At 45.7% G+C, this 19,503-nt stretch overlaps 1 protein-coding gene and 1 long non-coding RNA gene across 3 annotated transcripts in view; one reads left to right on the top strand and one right to left on the bottom strand.

The window, feature by feature from the left end:
• The window catches only part of LOC128327202 (uncharacterized), a 32,466-nt gene extending 24,668 nt beyond the window's left edge, over window positions 1–7,798 (bottom strand). For both annotated transcript variants that reach the window (XR_008308530.1, XR_008308532.1), the window contains exons 1-2: window positions 7,471–7,798; window positions 1,444–1,625 (exon numbers count right to left, since the gene is read on the bottom strand). This is a non-coding gene — a long non-coding RNA (uncharacterized LOC128327202). The remainder of the gene's footprint in view (window positions 1–1,443; window positions 1,626–7,470) is intronic.
• The window catches only part of SLC35B4 (solute carrier family 35 member B4), a 35,086-nt gene continuing 23,302 nt past the window's right edge, over window positions 7,720–19,503 (top strand). Inside the window, exons 1-3 of the mRNA XM_053255631.1 lie at window positions 7,720–8,003; window positions 17,244–17,357; window positions 18,429–18,531. Coding sequence (XP_053111606.1) covers window positions 7,927–8,003; window positions 17,244–17,357; window positions 18,429–18,531 — 294 coding nt within the window. The 5' untranslated portion in view covers window positions 7,720–7,926. The remainder of the gene's footprint in view (window positions 8,004–17,243; window positions 17,358–18,428; window positions 18,532–19,503) is intronic.

The following is a 19,503-nucleotide window of genomic DNA, read 5'->3' as shown; positions in this document are numbered from 1 at the left end:
AAAGCATGCAGGAAAACCATACCACCATCTTAAGAGGGGCAAAGTTGAGATACACGTCTAGCTATCAGGAATTATTATACTAAATGTCTTCATTTGCGCTTGTGGAGTTCACACACCAGGAACATAGGAAGCTGCCATAAACTGAGTCAGACAATTGGTCAATCTAGCTCAGTATTGTCTTCACAGATTGGCAGCGGCTTCTCCAAGGTTGCAGGCAGGAATCTCTCCCAGCCCTCTCTTGGAGATGCTGCCAGGGAGGGAACTTGGAACCTAAGTGCTCTTCCCAAAGCAGCTCCCTCCCCTGAGAGGAATATCTTACAGTGCTCACACTTCTAGTCTCCCCTTCATATGCAACCACCAGGGTGGACCCTGCTTAGCTAAGGGGACAAGTCATGCTTGCTACCACCAGACCAGCTCTCCTCTCCTGCTTGGAAGATGCAATGGCCTAGATCATGGGCTCCCGATGTTGGGTTGCCCAGTGTTATTGACTACATCCGTTCCTCGATGTTGTTGACTACCACTCCCATCAGCCCCACCCGCCTTGACTGACTGGCCACCTCTGATAAAAAGGGCAGTCTACAATCTCCTCTGGAAGACTGGGAGTGCCACAGCCTAGGGGCAATCACAGAGAAGGCCCTGTGCGCATGTTCGACAAAATGAGCTTCAGCAGGGGTTGGCATGACAACCAGTCATGCTTCATATAAGTTCAGACATTTGGTGCTGCTCCTCTGAAATGCATATAAAGTTGGGGGATGCATATCCTTTGCATATGAAAATTTGGCACCTTTGTGAAGTACATATCAAGCTGCTGTACACAGAATCAGAACCTTGGTCTTCTGCTTCACATGGTGTTGTCCCTCTCCAGGGTCTCAGACAGAGAAGGGCCTTTCCCAACCCTACCTGGAGATGCCAAAGATTGAAGCTGGGACCTTCTAGATGCAAAGCAGGTGCAGTGCCACTGAGTACCCTTCCATATAAGTGGCAGTGCCCTTTTAATACTGCAGTGCCCTTCAATATAAGCTGCCTTCTACTGAGTCAGATGCTTGGTCCATCTAGTTCAGTATGGTCTGCACTGGCCAGCAGCATCTCTCCAGGGCTTCAGGCAGGAGTCTTTCCCAGACCTATTGGGAGATGCTGCCATAATTGTTTGCAGTGCCTGTTCTTTCCTTATCTATCTTACATTTATTTCCCAGATATAGTCAAGTTCCTTCCATATCTTGGGCTGGGGAACCTCAGGTTCTGTGTTACGTGTGAACCTGGACAAAAGAAACAAGCCTGGAATTCCTTGTAAGGTGTAGTTTGGCCCTAGAGTGTTTTTTTTAAGTGTACACCTAGAATGACAGATAGGTGTCTGGAAACATGTTCATCAGGCAGGCACGCACTCTTTGCACACAACACAGCAAGTTAAGGCACTGCTTCCCACCCCACACAGTGGTCCCTTACCTGGGGTTTACGGATCCAAATTCAAAGGTGAATGCTAATTGTTTAAGACGGGACATCTTCATACTGAGAGAGCAATGTGGCCTGGCTCTTTCCACATTCCAGATGAAGGGAAGGGTGTCCAGCTCTACAATCCGATCTTCAACAAACTGACGGTTCATCTTCTGCCAAAGACTGGTGCTGGTCTAGGGTAAAGAGAGGAACATAGGAAGCTGTGTTATAACGAGCCAGTCTCTTGATCCATCTAGCTCAGTATTGTCTACACAGATTGGCAGCGGCTTCTCCAAGGCTGCAGGCAGGAGTCTCTCTCAGCCCTATCTTGGAGATGCTGCCAGGGAGGGAACTTGGGACCTTCTGCTCTCCCCAAAGCAGCCCCATCCTCTGAGAGGGAATATCTTACAGTGCTCACACATGTAGCCTCCCATTCAAATACAAACTGGGGCAGATCCTGCTTAGCAAAGGGGGCAATTAATGCTTGCTACCACAAATCCAGCAGAGGTATGCTCCTATTCTACCATAGGACCCAGTGGAAACAGTGGGGAGTCATTCCACCCCCACTGAAATGGGAATAAGTGACCTTGCTGGAGGAGGTGGAGTTAAGTTGCTTGTCACGACTGAAGGTCATTGTGGCTGGGGATGATGGGAACTGTAGTCCAGTAGCATCTGGGGACCCAAGCTTGGCAACCACTGTTTTAGAATTTGCATACATGGAAAGAGCTAGAAAGGAATATGCTGCTGTAGGCACCAAAGTCTAAAACTCACTGCTCTGTGTGCAAGGACGATTAAAGCCCTCATTTAAATCCACACCGTGCCTTTTGCCAACTAAACTCAGTGTTTAATTTTTTTAAAAAAGTCAATCCCTGTATCAAATCAGCCCATGACATCACTGCAACTGCACATTTCTCAGGCCCAGCTCTGGGAAAGGCTTTAGAAGAATCATGCAGTGGGTAATTCAACATGAAAGCTTTGACATCCACCTAGCAAGAGTTCACAACCTTGCCTGTGATCTTTGATTTCAGACGTATGGAGCCCACAGTGCCTATGGGAGTTTCTCCCAACACTTTAAGGATGGTACCAATAGTGCGGAAACAAAGGAAATAACTTACTTCCCTTACGATTGCTTTAGGGTTTCATAAACCGGAGAGAAAAAGGGAGTCTTTTATCTCAAACCACCTGAAAGGAAATTATAATGAGGCAGTTCAAGCTCTTGGATACTTATGGTAAGGAAGCTGCCATATACTGAGTCAGACCTGTGGTTCTTCTAGCTCAGTATTGTCTACACAGACTGGCAGCGGCTTCTCCAAGGTTGCAGGCAGAAGTCTCTCTCAGCCCTATCTTGGAGATGCTGCCAGGGAGGGAACTTGGAACCTTCCGCCGCATACAAGCAGGCAGGTGCTATTCCTAGAGCGGCCCTATCCCCTAAGTGCTCACAGATGCAGTCTCCCATTCAAATGCAAACCGGGGCAGACCCTGCTTAGCCAAGGGAATAATCCACAGTGTTTCCAGCAGCTCATTCTTCTGCAATCTCACATTTCTGTCAACCCACAAGAAGAATTATAGGGGAGAAACAAGGAGGAAGATTGCTCTGTGGCAGTTCAAGCAGCATCAAAGAGGTAACAAGAAGGAGAGCTGGTCTTGTGGTAGCAAGCGCGAATTGTCTCTTTTGCGAAGCAGGGTCTGCCCTTGTTTGCATTTGAATGGGAGACTTCATGTGTGAGCACTGGGAGATATTCCCCTGAGGGGATGGTGTCGTCGCTCAGTGGAAGGTCCCAGGCTGGCAGCCGCAGGTAGAGCTGGGAGAGACTCCTGCCTGTACCCTTGGAGAGCCACTGCCAGACGGTGCAGGCAATTCTGAGCTAGATGGGCCAATGGTCCGACTTAGTAGAAGACAGCCCCCTATGCTCCAAAGTGTGCCAGGGCTTTATAAAACAAAGGGCCTCACCCTGGTTTTGATCTGCTGCTGTTTTTAGAAAAGCAGTTCAAATGAAGCAATTAGTGCTGTGGCTTTTTGCCCATAGCAGGCCAAGGGCAATCAATTTATTAAGAGAGGCAGACTTTTGACGCAAAGAAGGAGATGAAGGACAGGAACGGCAGACCTTGGGGTTATGAAGGCTCAGGAGAAGAGAGAGATCAATCATCCTGACCTGACTGCCACCTGCAGAATTGCCGTTTAATAAGTCCTGGGCGCACTGCAACACTCCAAAGAGCAACTTTGTTCTTTGTTCTCCGCCAATGAGCTGTGAGACATTTTAAGAACACAAGCAGGGAAATCCCTAGACCGGAGCTGCCCCAACCTCCTTCCACAGCAGCATTTTGGCCAATGCAAGTGACTTCAAAAGCAAGCGTGCACACAAGCGATTCTCAGGACAGGTCTAGGGTGAGTGAACTCGTGAACTGGAGTAACACAGGTCCATTCAGGTGAATGTTTAAAGCTTAAATTTTAAGTTATGTTTATCTATGTTGTAATGGTTGCTTGTGTTTTAACATTGTAAAATACTCAAAGACATATATGGAGCAGCTTTAGACTATATAAATCTCTGGGTAGTTTACAGTGTTAAAACACAAATAGTTAAAATAGATAAAAATAACTATAACAAAATTTAAAAATAAGTTCACATGGTGTATATGCAAGCAGAACTGTGACTGAGTGGAGAGTGCGCTCTGCACAGACAGCTGTTCATGGATGTGCACCATGCAAAGAGATGGAGGTCAGGGCCTGCCACTGTCATTTCACCTTACCTGACTGGGATTCCCACACCTGCAGCCAAAAGAAGGGCTATTGTTACAGACCAGGCCCGATTGGTATACCAAATATGCTCATTAGCTAGTATACAAAATTGGGTCTGGCTTCTGGTGGTCAAGCAGACAGTTTGCTCAGAGCGAGGCAGAGAGTGAAGGTGCCATGGCTGGGGAAAAGTCTTGACTTCTCACTACACAGTAGAAGCCACAGACAGTTCCTGTTCATGAGCAGAGTTCCTGAGCAAATCTTGCTGTAGGCACAAGATAGCTAGTGTGTGAGCAGAATGCCCGTAGGCACAGAATTGCTAAACTGCCAGGTCCAGAGACTCCTTCTTATAGTGGTTCCATCCTTTGATGTCCCTTTTTAGTCTTCTGGATCACAAAAGGCATTTATTCCTGCTATCCTTGGAATATTGTCTTTTAATTACCAAAATTAGCTCAGGATATTTGATCAGTCCAGAGAGATCTCACTCTCATCTCCTGTTAGCTGTTATCTTGAGGAGGGGACAAAGTCCAAAAGCAAATCTGCATCCCAGATGTGCTAGCCTGGTCCCAGAAGGTGTTAAAAGTTAGCAATTAGTGAGAGGGAGTTAGTTCTATTTGTGTGAGACATTATTTCTTGTATACCTCTATCTAGTGTGTATTTGCAACAAAAGAATATTCAAAGTATCATCAAAAGGGTAAGCATGAGTGAGGCAAGTTAATCAACACATTTGACTTAAGGCAGAAGCATCCTGTTACTGGACAACAGGTTAATTTCAGCAGTGTGAGACTGGTAATTAAGCCTGACCCATTGTCTCAGTGAGTTTCCACAGATGCTGATAACCAATTCTAGATTACCCCTGCCTCTACAAATCATTGACCAGACAGTCATGAGATCCACCTCCAGTTCAGACATTGAATTGAACTCTTAATATAAAATAAATCAGACACAGGCCTATATTCTATATACGTATTAGTATTTTGGGGTGCTCATAACACTATAGCTCATGGCAGAGGCCCTTCTTTGCATGGTGAAGGATGAGGGGATTCGACAGGCTCTTGATGGGGTTGCATTCCCCACTCTGAAAGAGCAGGTGCACACCCTGGGGGTACTGCTGGACCCAGCTCTGTTTCTGGAAGCTCAGGTGGAGGTGGTGGTCATCATGGGCAGTGTTCTCTCTAACAGGGATTCCCAGATGTTGTTGACTACAACTCCCAGGATCCCCAGCTGCAATAGCCTTTGCTTGGGGATTATGGGAGTTGTAGTCCACAACATCTGGGAATCCCTGTTAGAGGGAACACTGGTCATGGGTGCTTTCAGCTTCGGCATGTGCGCCAGCTGTACCCCTCTTTGGAGAGGGCAGATCTGGCCATGGTTACTGTAGTATATCTGTAGTTTAGAAGTTTTGCCTCTAGGTAGCTCTTAGTTTAGTTAATTTTGGTTACTGAGCACACTCAGAGAGGAGGTGAAAGTACATATAAACTAAATGGCCACCATGTCTACTTAAGGTTACCAACGGACCCTTATTAGCAGGGATGTCCCTTGTTTCAGCCCAGAGTTGTCTGTCCCTTATGGGATGCCATTTGTCCCTTGTTTTCAGTTAATGGGAAGAACCTACAGATCAGGTCAAAGCAGTTATTTTCCCTAACAGCAAAATAAAGGTGATGATCATGATCAGTATTCAAAGAAAAATATAATACAAAGAAATTCACTTTTTCAGTATGGCACTGGCAGATGAGGTTATCACTCAGTGCATGATGCTGATTCACCCACCACCACCACCAGTTCTCCCTCTGTGCTTTACTCAGAAGTAAGTTGCACTGAGTTCCACAGTACTCCCTACTAAGGGCCAAACTTTTGGGATTTAGATGTATATACATTGTCTTTGCTCTTGCCATCGATGTATTGTATGTATATCTGTGTATAGGCTTGGGGTAGAATCTAGAATGTTCATGTCAGTCATCAGTGGTTGCTGAGGACTGATTGGTCAGTCTGTATTTCTTACTGGAGGCTTGAGACTGTTATTTTTCTGTTACCTGTAGGATGATCTTGCACTCAGAGTAGGACGTTTATAATTTGGTAACAGTTAAGTCATAAGCCTTAGTTACTTTGTTCAGTAAACGTAACAGGCCTAAGTTTCCGCTCTGTTACACTCCGCAACACAAACTACACTTTATAGCTGCCCCTCATGATCTGCAATCCCAGCACTCGCAGTTTTGGGTATCTGTGGCCTTCTTATCCACGGATTGAAAAAACAGATCAAATTTGGCTATCTACAGTTCCTAGGTGGCCGGAAAGCATTTCTGGTGACCATTTTCCTGGATGAGGCCATTTTATGGCTCATTCCTTTAAAAAAAAAAAATTCCATGATTTATTTTATTTTTTATGCAGAAAATTGTGGGCAGAGGGCATTGCTGGACAGCTGGAGACCTAGAGAGCATGGTATGTTACCTCGTTTCTCTTACTTCTGCCTCTCTCTTTTTGCCTTTTTTGCCCTCCAGGAACCCCCAACCTCCATGACTTAAGGTCTTGTTATCAGTGGTTTCCTTATCCGCAGTTCTAGGCGAGAAGGGGACCTCCGTGGATAACGAGGGCCATCTGTACATGCAATGACAATCCTCAGACTACAATCCTATGCACATTTACTTGGGAGTAACCCCCACTGAAGTCAGTCACCATGCATTGGATCAGATTCCACACTTGCAATCCTATGCACACTCACTGAAAAGTAACCCCCATGGAATGCACTGGGACTTACTTTTGAGTAAACCTGTACAGACTCGGGCCACGCAACATGCACAAGAAAAAGCAAAGGTTGCAATCTATGCACCCTTGCTTGGGAGTAAGCCCCCCATGGAGCACAGTAGGACTAGCTTCCGAGTAAATATTCAGATGGAGCTGATCCAACCGTTTGACAAAACTGTGCAAGCAGTTACAAGCTGTTATTGGCTTTCTCGGGCAACTGGAGTTCTTTCTAAAGTCCCTTAGGGGTTTTACACGCCTTCATTCTTAAGCTGTCGTGTCGTTGGCGTTACCTGTTTCTGCTGATGGAGCTTTTTCTATAGGGGGTCGTTCCCTACCTTTTGCGTCGTTTTCCCACAGATCTTAACTGTTTCCTGCGTACAAAAGCAATTCCAAGATAGAGCAATTCGAAGCTCGAAAACTTAAGGTCGAGACGCAAGAGATAGTATTTTAAATTAAGGAAACACCAGTTTGTACAGCATCTTTTTCTGCACGTAGAACAGTCACACTATCTCAGCGTGCAGACCTCCAAAAAAAGTATAAAGGGAGATGAAAAGGCGGTTTACCTGCTGTTTTGCTTTTTTTAAAAAGACACAACAAACCCCTTCTCTTCTTCCACAGGGAACTTTCCGCAAACAACCAACTCCCTGCACCCCTGCCTCGGTTTGTTATGATCAACTATCCCCATAGCGAAGTCAGCAGCCTACAAGCGGCAGGACTACGACTCCCAGCAGCCCTTTGAAAAACGCGCTGGCCCGCTCCGCGCGACCATGGCTTAGGGAGAGGCGGGCACGTGTACCGGCGGAGTCGCCGCGGAGCCTCCTGGGAGACGTAGTCCTTGGCGTGCGGGAGAGCCATAGGAGCGCCTGGGAGAAAGGCGGCAAAGAACTACAGCGGCCGACGGGCGTGGGCGGCGGACCGAAGCAGGAAGCGGCTCCTTGCGCTGGGGTGCGCACGGGGCACAGTGCTCGGAGGCGCCCGGTCACCGGCAGCGCTGTGGGCGGGTGCTCTTGCTCGCGAGGATGCACCCCGGTTTGGCCCTGGGGTTGGTCTTCAGCGGGTGTTGCAGCAACGTGGTTTTCCTGGAGCTCCTGGTCAGGTGAGTGTTTGGGGGCGTCAGGAAGAAGGGCTCTGGCAGGCAGAGCAGGCAGCTGTGCCGGGACCTGTGCAGAGGGAGGGGCCGCAGGCAGGCAGGCAGGCAGGAGATGCACATCTGGGCAAAGTGCGCACGAAAGGATGTGCAGAAAGGCGCTTAGCAGGTGGTGAACTTCGGTAGCAAGCAAGCAGCAGTGGACGGTATGGGGAGGGAGGGAGGGGAGGGAGAAGGCCTGGGCCTGGGCCTGGCGAGCAGCTGCTATCCTGTTACTCCCCAGACAAGCCCATGTACCACCAGGGGCCACTCCTTCAGGTGGGGCTGTAGCTCCGTAGTAGAGCCCCACCACTGGGAGGAGAGCCAGCCTTGTGGTAGCAAGCACGACTTGTCCCCTTAGCTAAGCAGGGTCTGCTCTGGATGCATGTCAGTGGGGGACTACATCTGTGAGCACTATAAGATACTCCCCTGAGGAGATGGAGCCACTCTGGGAAGAGCAGAAGGTTCCCAGTTCCCTCCCTGGCAGCATCTCCAAGAGAGGACTGAGAGAGGTTCCTGCCTGCAACCTCGGAGAAGCCGCTGCCAGTCTGTGAAGACAATACTGAGTGAGATGGACCTGTGGTCTGACTCAGTATATGGCAGCTTCCTATGTTCCTAGCCCTCATTTTGTATGTAATGTGTGTGCATGTGCACCAGGTACTAATGACCAAAGAAGGGGTGGGGCGGCAGGGAGGTATGCTGCCGCCCCAAGGACTTTGCAAAAACCAGCATGGGAAAGCAGAGGGAGGGGTAAGTGTGTCCTCCTCTGCCCTTAAAGTCTGACACTACCCCCCAAATTGATCCTCCCAGTTTTCAAACCTGTTTGGAGGCCTGTGAAAGGGCCTCTGAATAGGTTCATGCACATCTCTAGTTATAGGAGGGGATTTTCCAGTATGTATCTTGACAGTTGTGGCAAATTTTGATTTGTTTGTCCCATGTATGGGATTATGAATTTACTGTGTATCTACTTCCCTAAAATCTGTATAAAAGAAAGCTGTGTCCTGTGTTCAGGGCCATTTGAGCCCGCCATATCTCAAGACGCAAACAGGCCTGGCCTGGAGAGCACGGTGGGGATGTGGCAGGCCAACTGGGCCTTGTTAATTAAGAAGTGTTGTTAGAATTTGCAATAAAGTAACTCAAGGTATCCAGAGTGAAGCTTAGTTTCTTCCACAATACAAACCTGCCATATACCTAATCAGATCTACTGAGCCAGACAGTTCATCCACCTAGCTCAGTACTGCATCATACACTGACTGACTAGACCTCCAATATTTTAGGCAGAGGTCCTCCCAATGCCTGTTGCTTGAGATGTCACTTTTTAATGGAAGATGTTGGGGGTTAAACCAAGGAACTTCTGCATCACTGAGTTCTTGAGTTAACATAGCAGCCATGGGGTAAGGGGACAGGTTCATGTGTGGGTCGGTAACTGGTTGAGGGACAGGAAACAGAAGGCAAGAATAAATAGACAATCTTCACAATGGAGGAAAGTAAAAAGTGGGGTCCCCCAAGGATTTGTACTGGGACCAGTGCTCTTTAACTTGTTCATAATGATCTAGAAGTTGGGGTGAGCAGTGAAGTGGCCAAATTTGCAGATGACACTAAATTTTTTAGGGTAGTGAAATTCAAACCAGATTGTGAGGAGCTCCAAAAGGATCTCTCCAAACTGGCTGAGTGGGTGAGAAAATGGCAAATGGAACTCATTGTAAGCAAGTGTAAAGTGATGCATATTAGGACAAAAAAAACCCAACAGCTTCACATATACACTGATGAGGTCTGAGCTGTTGGCAGTGGACCAGGAGAGAGATCTTGGGGTTGTACATCTCATTGAAACTGTCAATTCGGTGCATGGCAGCTGTGAAAAAGGCAAATTCCATGCCAGGGATCATTAGGAAGGGGACTGAAAATAAAACTGTTATATCATAATGCCCTTATACAAATCTGTGGTGCAGCCACATTTGGGTACCATGTACAGTTTTGGTTACCATATCTTAAGAAGGACATTGTAGAAGTGGGAAAGGTGCAGAAGAGGGCGACCAGGAAGATCAGGGGCCTGGTGCACCTTATGAGGCAAGGCTACAGCATTTGGGGCTTTTTAGTTTGGATAAGAAATGACTATGGGAAGACATGATAGAAGTGTATAAAATTATGCATGGAATAGAGAGAGTGGACAGAGAGAAAAGTTTCTCCTGCTCTCACAACACTAGAATCGGGTTCATCGCATGAAACTGATTGCCAAGAAATTTACGACCAACACAAGGACGTACTTCTTTAACACAGTGCATAATTAATCTATGGAATTCTCTGCCACAGGATGTGATGATGGCCACTCGTTTGGATGGCTTTAAAATGGACTTAGACTAGTTCATGGAGGACAGGTCTATCTTTGGCTACTAGTCCAATAGCTATATAGACCAGCCTCAGAGGCAAGATCCCTCTAAATACCATTTGCAGGGGAGCAACCACAAAAGAGAGGGAATGCCTTCATTTCTTGCCTGCTGGTTTCCCAGAGGCATTTGGTGGATCACTTTGTGAAACAGAATGCTGGGCTGGATGGGCCTTGGGCCTGATCCAGCAGGACTGTTCTTATGAGCTACAGTCTCCCCTTGTCAAGTTATGGTGGAGGACACGAAACTAGCCGCATCTGTAAGAGCGTGTCTACAGAGCGTGTCTACGGATGATGCCAGATGTCACAGGCGAATACAGGGCTTGTAATGCTGGGAAAGTTGAATGGGCAAGAGTGACAAGATGAGCAGTAGATAAGGACTCTGTCAGTTATCTATGATTATCTATGCCTTATCAGTCTGTTTTCAGGTAGTGTGAAACCACTGAAACCACACTGGTCTCTCTGGTGGATGAGCTATGCTGGGATCTAGATGGAAGAGTGTGACCCTGTTAATTATCTTGGGTCTCCGTCTGAGCTGCTTTTAAGAGTATCAGACATGGTATCCCTCTGGGCTGCATGGCAGCAGATCTGAGTTGGAGATCCCACTTTGCACTGGTTTTTCTCCTGTCCACCTGGCAGGATCCAGGTGGCAGTCCTGAGGGACTCTTGCTTTGCTCCATGAGAGTTAACCTTGTGGTATACCAAAGGATCCATCTTTTTTGCTTTTTCAGTATCTGCACAAAACTACTGGGGAGATTGTCAGGGGACCTGGACTGAGATACTATCCAGGGTTGAGGAAATCCACTAGTCTACTAGTTTGTGACGAGTAAAAAATGATGCCCAATGAGTGAAAAAAGTCCTGATGAGTAGTGTACCAACATAGCTTGAGGAACCATCTGATGAGTAAAATGTTTTGTCTGGCTGAATAACTGAGCATTTCTTCACTCCAACATTTCTTCACTCGTGCGTGCCATTAATATGCTGGTGATAGTCGGTTCTCAGCAGAGCCAGGAAGGGTGGCAGAAGTCTTAAAACAGTTGCCTGGGATCAGATAAGAGTGAAAAAAGTTAATGGGGATTTGAACTCCGGTCTCCCCGGTCCTAGTCCAGCACTCTAACCACTACACCACGCTGGCTCTCTAATTCCAGACAAAAATGTTAATGGTGAGAGGTTCTGTATACTGGAGAGCTGGTCTTGTGGTAGCAAGCATGAATTCTCCCCTTTGCTAAGCAGGATTCACTCTGGTTTGCATTTGAATAGGAAACTACTAGCACCATACAGGTTTATGCTTTTCAACAAACATTTCCAAAGCAGTTCACATAGAGATGAATGAATATGGATCCCTGTCCCCAAAGGGCTCACAATCTAAAAAGAAATGTAAGACACCCTCAACAGCCACTGGAGGGATGCTGTGCTGGGGTTGGATAGGACCAGTTGCTCTCCCCCAGTCAATATGGTACCCTGGAGCAGAGGTTTGGGTATAAGCATTCCAGGAAGCCCCTGCTGATGCTTGCTCTGCTTGCTTAGGAAGAATTAGGCCCGAGCAGAAAGGCTGCATGGACTTCCCAATAAGTACCTTGTGGGTGTGGTTTGTCAACACAAAACCTATTTGAGGGGCACACACATGGCGATCTCATAAGCCTTCTTCCCTTCAGAAATTAGGCTAAAAATTGAACAGGTAAGGCTGTTCCAGAATGGATTATATTAACATTCAAGATATCCAATAACTGGTTTTTTTAAAAAGGTAAGGTCAGAGTACCAAAATACAGTTCATCCTCCATCAATCAGGCTCTGAACAAATAAAATACAGATACTGGTCAAACCAAGCAAGATGTCCTTGCAGCAAGAGCCAAAATCTATCCACAATACATGGGAAAGAATTCCTAATCTACTGGAGTAGACAAGATGCTAACCTTAATGTTGAATTGTATGTGTTCTGTGTATTTTTTGTTGAACCTGGATGTAGGCTCCAGACAGGCATTGGCAACTGAACGGCTTTATTTTCAAGGTTATATTCAGCTCCCTGACTGGGCTCCTAATGCAAGCCTGCGCCAGGTTCCTCATTCTAAAGAATGAGAAGGGATGGTTCTCCTATATCACAAACGGACTTCAGCTCTTACCCCAAAGACATCCTGTCTTTTTCAACCAGTATCTATATATTTTATAGGGAGGGGGCGAGAGAACAAAACAAGGAACCTTTCTACATGTTTTGACGTGTATTTGACAATGTATGACATGCACGTGTCAGTCACCATAGCAACAGCTGAATCAAATTAGTATATGACAGAACACAACATAGATTCTATAAAATACTGTATGGAATTGCTTATCAGGTAAGATGGGCAGTTGATGATGATCCAAAATGTCCCTGTAGTCTTTTTTAAAAAAACTACTCTCAAAGATTAATTATACAGATTTGTTAACGGGTGATAATAATCAGTATAAAAGCCACTCAGATAAGCTCAGGATTCTACCAGAAACCCGGTGAGAAAGAGAGGGCAGGTTTAATATTCATAATTCTACTCCTGACTGACAGTGGAAGAAACTGAGGTAAAATTCCAACCCTCTAAAACAACATTTTCAGACTTGGGACCCACTTTAATCCCAGCCTGCTGGGTTGTCAGAGACTGGGATTGTTCAGATGGTGAAAAAAGCATGAATTGTCCCCTTTGCTAAGCAGGGTCTGCCCTGGTTTGCATTGGAATGGGAGACTACATGTGTGAGCGCTGTAACATATTCCCCTTAGGGGATGGGGCTGCTCTGGGAAGAGCACCTACATATTGGCCTGCAAAAGATTCCAAGTTCCCTCCCTGGCAGCATCTCCAAGAGAGGGCTGAGAGAGACTCCTGCCTGCAGCCTTGGAGAAGCTGCTGCCAGTCTAGGTAGACAATACTGAGCTAGATGGATAATGGTCTGACTCAGTATATGGCAGCTTCCTATGCACTTAGAGTTCTCATGTTTTGAATGTTGCTGCACTAGTTCTGAAAGATCAGGAGCACAGTATGGGGGTAGTCCTGGATATAGACTTGTTCCTAGAACCTCAAAAGGCTACCTTAACCAAAAAGGCCTTTTCCCTACTTAGGTTTGTTTTGCTATCTGCAGCCACACCTGGAGAAGAATGAGCTGTGATACATGCTTTGGGAGCTCCCAGATTGGACCACTGTAATGCATGAACCTGCCTTTGACAATTGTCTAGAATCCACAATTGGTCCAGAATTCATCAGACTTATCTGAATCCTGTCTTTATTGGAAGTCAGAGCAGGGCCTTCTCAGTAGCAGCACCCCAAACTTTAGCATTCCCTCCAAGTGCTCTTGTAATACTGTAACTGCACTGTTACAGTTTTTTGTTACAGTTTTTAGGAGAATTGTGATTCCAGGGTAGTGACTGGATTTCTTAAAATATTTGTATTGTATTGCTTCTCGAGGGTGTTCTTAAGATGTTTCAGCTTTTTTCTTAGTTTCATATTGGTTTTTTGTTGTTGCTTTTTTGGTATATTGTTTTGCGGTCTCCATTTGATCCATGGTAACCTGGCACAGGGCCTTCTCGGCAGTAGCCCCTAAGTTGTGGAACTCCCTCCCACTAGAGACCCATTTAGCCTCCTCATTGGCTGCTTTTTCTTAGCTCATAAAGACTCCTCTTTAGACTAGCTTTTGATGACAGTCATCTGTTGGGATCCCTCTGCTGCAGTTTTTATCTATGAGAATGGTTTTGGGTTTTTTTGGGGTGGGTGGGTTGCAGTTACGGTTTAGTGTGTATTAATTGTACTGTATTCTATTCCTTTTTGTATGTTGTGTGCCACTTTGAGTGCGATTTTTGTAGAAAAGCGGGACATACATTTAGTAAATAATACTGTTTTAGATTAAATAAAATGTGTGCCAGAATGTGTTCTAGCAAAGAGGGGGTTTGCGTGCAGAATTCCTTGTTCACGTGAGTCAGCTGCCACTCAGAAACAAAAGGAGTAGGGCAAGGGAGGAGAAAGGAGGCCACAGTCCACTGCTGGATCAGTTTCTGGCAGACGTCCTAGTACTTCATGGCTGCTGGGATTCGTTCAAGAAGTGCTGAGCCAGGTGGACTTTAGCTCAATCCAGCAACTTCATTTCTTACGTTTGTAAGCAAGAGTACCATCTTGGAATCACTTTATTTTATTATTTATTTTATTTATTTATTAGATTTATATACCGCCCTTCCAATATGGCTCAGGGCAGTTCACAACATGACTTTACACAGATTGATATAACCATTCACCAGAGATGTGGATTTTCTGGAATAATTTTGAATTTGAAATCTTTCAGGAAAAGTTCCCCATGCAATTTTTCTCATTGGCATAAAATGTGAACGTATTTTTCCTCTCAGAAAACTTTACTATGCATGTTTTTCTGATACTCTAGTCTAAACCATGATCCAATTTTAGGTCGTGATCTAATTTGGAATGTTATTTATATTTAGCAAAACAAACAAAAAAACCCTCCTGTTTACAAATCAATAAAACATACACAAGCTCTTTCCCACACTTCCTAGGGATAATTGCCTGAAAAACATTATTTATACTTTGAAATGGTCAAGCTTGCCTCATGTTGCATTAGCATCCGTTCATTGTCACGAATCTGTTTTATGAAACAATGAATTACTAGAAATTGAAAAGTTTTGAAAGTCTTCCATGGGAAACAACCAGTATGGGATAATTTTCCAGAACGCCACATCTCTGGCGCTAACGGTTAAGAGATTATTTTGGGTGGGGGGATGAGTCTAGCTCAGTGGCAGAGCACCTGTTTTGCATGCTGAAGGTTCCAGGTTCAAACCCTGGCAGCATCTCCAGGTAAGGCTAAGAAAGGTCTTATTTGTTTTTTATTTAATCCCCTGCAGGGAAGAGCTGCTCCTGGCTGTGCAGCCCCCGCTTGGGAGCTAAACCTGCACCCCTGCGTCAGACATCAGACGTGGGGTGTGTGTCGGGGCCGCGAGGCATGGCCCCTAATTGGGTGTGGCCCGGGTTCTTTGAACCCGTTAGCCCAATGGTGGTGGCTCTGCCCCTGCTTGCTGCCACAAGACCAGCTCTCCTCCACAAGGCCAGCTCAGTTAACCCCGGAAACTCGCGGTATAGCCTACTGTGTAAAAAAAAAAATGCCCTAGGTACACAGACTTCTTTGTATTGACATGAGCGTAATGCTCCCTGGGTTGCTTGTATGCTGTGTTGACACAAGGCAAGGATGAAGAATAACGTTTTCCTTTTGAATAGTTGTAATAAGGTTGACGCAATCCTTGGAGCTGTGAGAAGGCTGCAGGGAGGGGCCAGTTTCTGGTTTGTTTGTTTTTTCGTGGGGGGTTATGGAACCACGAACTCCGGTGCTTCTTAGCTACAGTCACTGCAGCACTTCTGCAATGCCTTTGATTCCTTCTGGTCTCCAGATTCATTCTTTGCTTCCTCTTTGAAAATGCAATAATGTTGTTTAACCTACAGGGCATCACAGTAATATGTGTTATATGACTTAATAGAGCGCAGATATCTGAAATGATAAAAAATAGCTGTAACATGAACCCATGGAAAATAATCTGTTTCTGTGATAGTTCAGTTCCTTTTCTGATATAAAGGCCGCTTTCAGCTTTGGTGCAAATTAAGTTATTGTACCAGAGTTCAGCAACTGATATTTTGCTTTCTCCAAGTCCTTTGCCTTTCCTAGCCTCACCAGTATACCTGAATGGGACTCGGAGTTATGTTCCTGGAGGCTCCAGAAACAGTGAAAAATGGCCCTCAAAATCGGGGGGGGGGGGCGGTCTCCAGGTTTCATCTCCAGCTTTCCCCTACAAAAAATTGTGGGGTTTTTTAAAACACAAGAGCTACAAAATGGTGGCCAGAAATGACCTTGGAGGTTATTTCTGGCCATCCAGAACCTTCGGATACATGGAATTAACCCTCCCCACCGCCCACCGGCGTATGTTGAGGTTGGGTGTCAGTTACCCGATTGTGGATACAAATGATGAGGTTTGCCTGTACCATGAAAAGTGGTATGCAATTATCCATTGTAGTAGTAGTATGAGAGCCAGCGTGGTGTAGTGGTTAGAGTGCTGGACTAGGACTGGGGAGACCTGAGTTCAAATCCCCATTCAGCCATGCAACTAGCTGGGTGACTCTGGGCCAGTCACTTCTCTCTCAGCCTAGCCTACTTCACAGGGTTGTTGTGAAAGAGAAACTTAAGTATGTAGTACACTGCTCTGGGCTCCTTGGAGGAAGAGCGGGATATAAATGTAATAATAATAATAATAATAATAATAGTGTTCTTAGAACACGGCCGCCTAATTATGGTTACGCCACCATCTTGCATGTGGTAGCAGGATTAAAAAGGCTGAGTAATCTTATTTCTGGGTCTCTTGCAAGCCTCTGTCTCCTGCATATAAATAATTTTAAATTGTGTTAAATGCTCTTATCAAGCAGTGTATTTGAGCTTTCAGCAGTATTCAAAGAAACCATTTTAATTCTTGACATGTTGGCTTGCTTCTCTTAATTTGTTAGATCTATTTCTTATTCCTCTCCCCCCCCCCGCCACTCTCTCTTACTTTCAGCTCCCTCATTAATTTTCCTCCTTTTCCTGTTTCTGGGGCTAGATTTATCCCAAGTAACCGATCTCCCAGGCGCCTAATATATTGCTGTTGGCATCTTGCTTTGAAATATGCTTCCAACCCTCTCGTCTTATTGTATTAATAATAATAAATATAATAAGGCACTGCAGTATGGACACCAGATCTCTGTTTGATATCTTCAAGATGTTGCAAAATTTCTGCACGTATCATTTGACTTTTTCTCTCTTCTGCTGCCTCGTGTCGCCCCATTCAGGGAATTTCCAGGATGTGGAAACCTTGTCACGTTTGCACAGTTCTTATTCATAGCTGTGGAGGGTTTCATCTTCGAAGCCAACTTTGGAAGGAAACGACCTGCAATCCCAATCAGGTAGCTTTAAATGGGATGTTACTAAAGTTGGGGATGGGGATGAAGTGAGGTGCCTCTGCAATATTCCCTGTCTCTGACATGGTACAGCTGAAGTTTATTCTGGTTGAGGTTTGGGGATTTATTTATTTGTCACATATGTATACTGCCAAAAACATAAAGTCTCGTGGCAGTTCACACAACACTTAAAACCACTTAAATCAGTTATACAACTAAAATATTCTAACAATACTGAACTGGATGGATTGGGGGCTCTGACTTGGTGTAAGGAAGCTTGATATGTAATCTGTGAGGAGAGGCCCAAAGGGCTTAATGTGGGGACAATGGATGGAGGGACTGGACAACCCTGCCGAGATGGGTTGACCTCAGATGTGGTGTGAGGCCATCAGAGTAGGGGGAAAGAAGCTGGTGAGATTCTGGGTGTGGGCCAAACCTTCCCAATCATAATGAGGTCTACCAGCCTCAGGTCAGCCTCATTATGATTGGCGAATACTGCTGATGGGTTTTCTCCCATGCAGCAGTGTTGAAGGGCTGTATAAAAGCCGTGTGTGTGTGTGTAAGGGGTGGGGAGTGTTGTCTTACTCTAAAGGACTGACACGCCCCATGGAACAGGGAATGAACTGCAACACTTGTAGGTTAGGCAACAGCAAAGTTGCCTAAATCGTACTGTCGTAGCCTTGTGTCTGTCGTGGATTTCACTGGTCAGTCCATGCCTCCATCACACCACCCCTTAGGTTCAACTGGGAAACTAATTTCCCCATCCCTATGATCCATAAATTGACTAGAGCTGTTGCCTTCTTTCTGTTTTGCTGTTGGCACTTTAATCCTAGTCCCGGCCCCGTGTGGGCAACTGAAGAGGCTCCCCTGAGGCCTTGTGTGGGCCATGGGCCATTGTGGTGGATCAGGAGTAGATCAACTTCTAGGTTGACCAATCCCAATGTTGACAAAGCTACTCCCCTTGTTTGAGGGTCCCTCAGAAGCCCACATGCACTGCATTGAACATTCCTGTCGGGAAAAGCTTTTTACCCTCTTGAGGCTGACCAGACAGGCAAACTCTTTCTGCTTCTGTTTTAGGTACTACTTGATCATGGTGGCCATGTTCTTCACAGTCAGCGTGGTGAACAACTATGCCCTCAATTTGAATGTAGCGATGCCGCTGCATATGATATTTAGATCGGTAAGTGCATATGAGATTTAATTTATGATCTGGGCCTTTGCTACGTGGATAGAATAAGTTAGGAATTGGTTTGCCAGGTGAGACCATGCAGTGCTCAGATTCTATGGGGAAATGGGGGTTTAATTAAGTCTAGAAGCCTCACCTACTACTACTGTTAGAGATTGTTAATTTTTACCCTAGTGGGTAAAACAGCAGAGCACTAAGGAATAGGCACACACTCCAGTTACAGAGTGGGTAGCGGAAGATGGTTTAGTTGTTGCAGCTATTTAGAGAAAACGCATGGAGATCCTTGTAGAACTAAACATGAAGTATTTATTGGTTAAGTACACTTGGATAGGAAAGACCTAACCCTATTCTAAAGAACTACATAATGAATAGGTAAGGAGGGAGAGAGATGTTTCCATCTGCTCTCTAGGAGGAAAGGAAGGATTGTGACTTGGCACAGAAAGTGCAGAAGAGTCGTATCAGGGGTCATATTGTGGAGAGAGGTAGAACAGTTAGGAAGACCCTTACTCACTATCTCTGTTGTTACTCACTATCTCTGTTGTTGGAGTCCATCTCCAACAACTACTTCCATGAATATTTATATCCTGCTTTTCAACAGAAGTTATCAGAATGGTTTACGCAGAAAATAAGATTAAAAAAAGATGTTCTCCTGTCCCCAAAGGGCCCACAGTCTAAAACTATATACAAGGTAGACACCAGCCAAAAGCCACTGAAGGGAAGCTGTGCTGGGACTGGATAGGGCCGGTTGCTTTCCCCCGCTGAATATAAGAGATACCCAACTTTAAAAGCTGCCTGTTTGCTCAGTTAGCACCTCCTGGCTCCCTCCAGTTTTAGTCTTGTCTTGCCCCCTGGGGGCTTTCGATAATCTGTGACTGGGCAGGGGGATCACAGAAGGGGGATCACAGGGGGATCACAGAAGCTAAGGGGGATGAAGTCCCTCTGGCCCCCCATCCTCAACTGGTACTT

This window comes from Hemicordylus capensis, chromosome 5 (assembly GCF_027244095.1).
Source record: "Hemicordylus capensis ecotype Gifberg chromosome 5, rHemCap1.1.pri, whole genome shotgun sequence".
NCBI classification, from domain to species: Eukaryota; Metazoa; Chordata; class Lepidosauria; order Squamata; family Cordylidae; genus Hemicordylus; species Hemicordylus capensis.
The sequence above is the reverse complement of the archived record's forward strand: the minus strand, read 5'-3'. Positions and strand labels throughout refer to the sequence as shown.